Source organism: Magallana gigas, chromosome 2, assembly GCF_963853765.1.
Source record: "Magallana gigas chromosome 2, xbMagGiga1.1, whole genome shotgun sequence".
Classification (NCBI taxonomy): Eukaryota; Metazoa; Mollusca; class Bivalvia; order Ostreida; family Ostreidae; genus Magallana; species Magallana gigas.
In genome coordinates this window covers 53,236,559-53,242,269 of record NC_088854.1, presented here as the reverse complement: position 1 = coordinate 53,242,269, position 5,711 = coordinate 53,236,559, and the positions used below count along the sequence as shown (strand labels likewise).

Below are 5,711 nucleotides of genomic sequence, written 5' to 3'. Positions count from 1 at the left end.
TCAATTAAAGGTACGAAAGGTTCATAACCAAACGCCTTGATTTTGCGATATAACACGAAATTTTTAAACACACAAATCTTGCAAATAAAGTTTTCAAATAAGCTCGTAACTTTAATAAAAATCAAAGGCCTGAAGGGCCACAATGGCGTCGAGTTAAAGTTAATTTGAAGAGTAAAGACCTAAATAATTTTTTAAACAAGTGAAAAGCTGTCAATGAGACAGCTAACTGGGTTTTCTTTTTATATGTGAACTGTATCCATAATCCATGTCAACCCATATCCAGTGAAATAAAGTACCTCATATGCAATATTTTGCTAAAAAAAGACTAAGTTCAAAAGCTGGTATTTTTTTCATAAATAATCAGAAATAAAAATCCTAAAAATATTCACACCTCTGATACATGTACAATTAATCTGCAAAAGAACAACTTTTTATCTATAAAACTGTAGGAATAGTTATCCGTACAATGAGGTAACCCTATATGCAATATTTTGCTAAAAATTGACTAACTTCAAAAGCTGGTATTTTTTTCATAAATTATCAGTAACCAAAATACAAGCAATTTTTTTTCATAAATTATCAGTAACCAAACTCCTAGCAATAAGCACACCTCTGATATATGTATAACTGATCTGCAAAAGAAAAATTTCCTATCTTGAGAACTGTAGGAGGAGTTATCCGTACAATGAGGGTACCCTATATGCAATATTTTGCCAAAAATGACTAAGTTCAAAAGCTGGTATTTTTTTCATAAATTATCGAAAATCAAAATCCTAACAATATGCATACCTCTGATATATGTGTAATTGATCTGCAAAAGAACAACTTCCTGTTTTGAAAACTGTAGGAGGACTTATCCGTACAATGAGGGTACCCTATATGCAATATTTTGCCAAAAAATGACCAAGTTCAAAAGCTGGTATTTTTTTCATAAATTATCGAAAATCAAAATCCTAGCAATATGCATACCTCTGATATATGTATAACTGATCTGCAAAAGAACAACTTCCTATTTTGAAAACTGTAGGAGGAGTTATCCGTACAATGAGGGTACCCTATATGCAATATTTTGCCAAAAAATGACCAAGTTCAAAAGCTGGTATTATTTTCATAAATTATCGAAAATCAAAATCCTAGCAATATGCATGCCTCTGATATATGTTTAATTGATCTGTAAAAGAACAACTTCCTATTTTGAAAACTGTAGGAGGACTTATCCATACAATGATGGTACCCTATATGCAATATTTTGCCAAAAAATGACCAAGTTCAAAAGCTGGTATTTTGTTTTCCATAAATTATCAAAAAAAAAAATTTTCAAAAAAAATAGAAAATGTTATTTATCACATAACTAATAAAATTACAATTCATTACAAATTTGCTCACCTAATTCTTAAAAAGTTTTGAATTTCAATTGAAAATTTAAGTTTATAGTAATATCTTAGGAGTTAAAAATTTTTTAGATTTTTTTTCTCTATTTATATGGAAATAAATATTTAAATTATTATTGTGTTTAATTCTATATATTGTATACTGCTGATAACCACTCTGTCTCTTATTATCAATTTCATCTAAAATTCACAAGGATCCAAATGACACGGGCCGAAAAGATCGGGGGTAGATAAAAGAAAGCACCCATTCACGTTGTTTACAAAGTGAAAGTAGTTCACTAGTTGGTTTATGTAGATGTACTTATCGCTCGATTAGGAAGTTTTGTTTCTACAAGATCAAACATTTGTGCATTGTCAATTTTCGATATGGATACAAAATCATCTATTTTGCAGGCTAGTACATTTCATAACCAAATTGAGTATGTAAGCCCAGCTATCGCATGTGTCTCGGTGCTAGTGTATTCATCCGCTGAAACCGAGACATATTGTTTTCAATAAAATGTGAACATTTTTAAAGACGGCAACCATTTCGAATCTGCAAACTTGTTTTGTTGACGTACAGTTCTGCTCGAAATTGAAGTATGTCATCTATTTTTCTTGAAACACATACGAAAACTTTGCACTCATTTGAGTTGTTTGGCTCCTAAAAATGTAACTTCCGGACGTACGATCCCTAGATGGCTTTCGAGCTTCGCTCGACGCCATAAAAAAAGAGCATAACTTTCGCGAATATTATCACTTTCGCGAATTAACGCGAACCGTTCGTGAAAAATGTGGTTGTAAAATCATATATAATGATTGCTAATTATAAATATCTAAAAAAAACTACTCTTCTTTATCTGTCTTTGTTTTGTGATTTTTTTTCATTGATAACAAGGTTCTCAATGTATTGGACATTTCAGTTATGTAGTGCTACGGTGAGTGAAAGCAAGATCTTGATTTTTTCTTTATACTTACAAAATCTTTTATCTTTCCATAGTCCATACCCTAGGATGAGCAAGCTTAAATAAAAGTCAGATGCGACCTATCTTCCATTATTTTTTATAATTTCCTATCTCAGTAATTAATGTGAAAAATTCCACTACGTAACTCCCTGATTCAATGTTAGTGTACTATGTTGATATTAAAGCTTCAATTGAAAATATATTTTATGTTTTTCTTTAGAAGCATTCAATAGCATCTTGGGTGCTATAATAAGGTAAAGTGAAAATATTGTAACTTCAATGTATATTCTCCCTCACTACGTTCGTCCGAATATAAAACAATAAAGTGCTAAATGAACAAAAATAACAGATATAAATTACATGGGTACGCTGCTCGCTAGCGTTTATTTTATTTAACACAAAAACACATATTAAACAACCATCTGTCAGCCAAAAATCAAATCGCAACAAGCGAGCGAGCTTAGAGTGCCACGCCACCGCAAGGTCCTAATTTTTATATTACCTGATCACGTGACCCGAAACCCATTCGAGTACGTTTGAAAACCCATCACGCACATAATTTTAAAAATATCCTGGTAATATACATGTACCCAGAACTTGTTGACATTAACAGGGTTAAATGCAAACAAATAAGGAATACTAGTTATATATTCAGGAAAATTATATAAAACTTAGGAACGCCTCGTATGTCCTTAATCACATTCAGAAGTGCATTTCAAGTTATAGCCATGTGATCTTTGACCAAGTTTTATATACACGTGATACCGAAGATAGAGATTTCCTCAATCGATAAAACATCATAATTACATAAATAGAAATTGTTGTAAATATGAAATATTTTTTAAGTGTCGTTCGATTTCAAATTTCAATTTCAAACGGAGACGTGAAATATTTACGAGCCTGTCGTTGTTTTTTTTGTAATACTCAACTCCAGAGTTCTCGTTTCACGTGAGCACAAAGACCTTTGCAATTGGGCCTCTTAACAGTTTGAAATAAATAAGAGTTTTGTAGTGAAATTGTGCATATTAGTTTGAGGAATTCAATTTCTTTCTGCGACTCTGTGTAGCGACTGTAAAGGTTAAACCTGTTTAAATGAGAGAATGAAAGATTTAGACTTAATCCTTATTAGCAATTTAGTTACGCCTATGTTACCAAGTTTTCCGTTATATATATTGCACAAAATGTGCGTTTATTTGCGAATGTTCCGCAGTTTTAAAGTCCTGTCAGATGTAACTAACCCATTGCAATGCACTGCCAGGTATATAGATCTTGTTACATTACAGTGTAAAAAAATAAACATTACATCGTCAATGCCAAGTGTATAAATCTTGTTTAATTATTAATAGTTATTAGAAGTATAGATCCTGATTCAATACACTGCTCTGGTGATTAGCTCCTGGAATATTTAAAAGGATGCTGTGAACTGGTTAGATGCATTAAAATATGCACCCAATTCAATATATAGATTATGCTTCATTGCAGTCTGGTTACATTACATTGTCAGAAATAATATACTGTTAATCTTGTAGATCCTTACATTTTCATTGCAGTAGATTCTGTAACAAATCAATGTATACTGGATTTGGACTCTACATTACAAAACTGTACACACCCCGATACAATGAGTTGTCAATGAAGTGTACACATGTACAATTTGTTACATTATGATGTCAGAAGTGATGTTCATACATATATGTAGGTAAAATTGAAATATATATTTATCACATGTATCAAGTCTAACATGATAAGTAAATGTTATGTATGTATTGCAAATTAACTTGTACACACTTAATTACTGCTCCACATTTGATTATAGAATGTTGACTAGACTGCCATGTAACACTGCAATGTTCTTTTATTTCACATTTCTTAGCACACAATTTTTAAAGCTAGATACATGGAAGGGTTCCCTATGAAAGCCCTCTGTAAAACCACATTAGATTGCCGAGTCACTAATGAAGTAAAGTTTTTATACTAAAGTTTGTGTACTCGACTACTCAACAAAGTAAAAACACAACAAGTGTATCATGTTTAAATCTTTGTTCATTTAAATAAAAATACACCTAGTAAAATTCAGTATATATTGAGGATTTACAAAGAAATATATCACAGACACCAATGGAATACAAGGGACACAACTCTGACAGTGTTAGGCTTGAGAAGAGTTATATCAGATGTGATTGTCATCATGGGTTAGTAAACACAGGAATTTCTGTTTATATTGGCTTACAATGTAAATTACATTCATAAATAAATACCATTAACAACAAATCTGTCAGAACATTGAAGATGGCCGAACACAACACACAATATAACTGTGGAATATATGGATCAGTGACCATATAAATAAAGGACGTAAAAGGAATGGATTTCTGTCCTTGGGTATGAGGTTTGATTAAATAAAACAGATGTAAGTGTAAAAAGACAACTTTTCCGTAGACATTTACAAGGAATTCTGGGATTGACAAGAAGTAAACACTAACAGAACTAAAGCTACCACTCCAATACCGGACATCTTTAATCAATATCCTAAGCCTGCACTAGTTATGCGTTTGAAAAATTTTCACAGTATAATTTTTGTCAACATTTTCTGAAAATATTTATCATAATGCTGTGAATTGATAAAACAAGTATTAATCCTAGTCTAGGAATTGCATCTTTGTTTCTTAAATTAATTAATCTCTCACTTATCTACTCCAGTTTTTCATACAGATAAGACCATGAAAGCAAAGCATGTCAGAAACACAGGTATGCGCAGGTATACAGGTATATTATAATCAATCAATGCAGCATTGTACTGAGTCCTCTTAATGAAGCTATCTGGAAATTTGGCACAGGTGACATTCCCTGACACAGTCGTATGTGATCTTGTCCCTCAGACTAGGGATCCACAATGGAATGTTTGATCTGATCTTGTCCTTGAAGTCATCATCGTGTGACCTTCTTCACTTTCTTTGAACTCTCCTTGACCTTCTTTATCTTTTTACCTTGAACTTTCATCAGATCTGCCATTTCTAAGAAATAAAAGAAAAATAATGTTTTCTATATATAACCCAATCATAGATACCTGTCATGATTCATTTCCAATCATTATAAAGGTAACAAAAAATTACACATAATTTCAAACACAAATATAGGCTACACACGTTCATCTCTTTGCATGTCAAACTAGACATTCACAAAATGTAGGTACAAGCATAATTTTCAGTAGGCTGATCTTTTGAATAGAAAGTATAAAAAAGATTTAATGTTTTGCCATTAGCTATTAATGATAATGGAGCAGATGATGAAGAATATATACAACACTTATCAAAATACCTGCAGAAAAAAAGCAAGATAAAAACGACTCATACCTACAGAGGTAGATGCTTCACCT

The 5,711-nt window shown here is 31.8% G+C and overlaps 1 protein-coding gene across 8 annotated transcripts in view; it reads right to left on the bottom strand.

The window, feature by feature from the left end:
* Nucleotides 1–4,360: 4,360 nt before the first annotated feature.
* LOC105344206 (coiled-coil domain-containing protein 158) overlaps nucleotides 4,361–5,711 on the bottom strand; it is a 37,338-nt gene continuing 35,987 nt past the window's right edge. For all 8 annotated transcript variants that reach the window (XM_066077232.1, XM_066077227.1, XM_066077233.1 and 5 more), the window contains one exon: nucleotides 4,361–5,349. In XM_066077232.1, coding sequence (XP_065933304.1) covers nucleotides 5,264–5,349 — 86 coding nt within the window. In that variant the 3' untranslated portion in view covers nucleotides 4,361–5,263. The remainder of the gene's footprint in view (nucleotides 5,350–5,711) is intronic.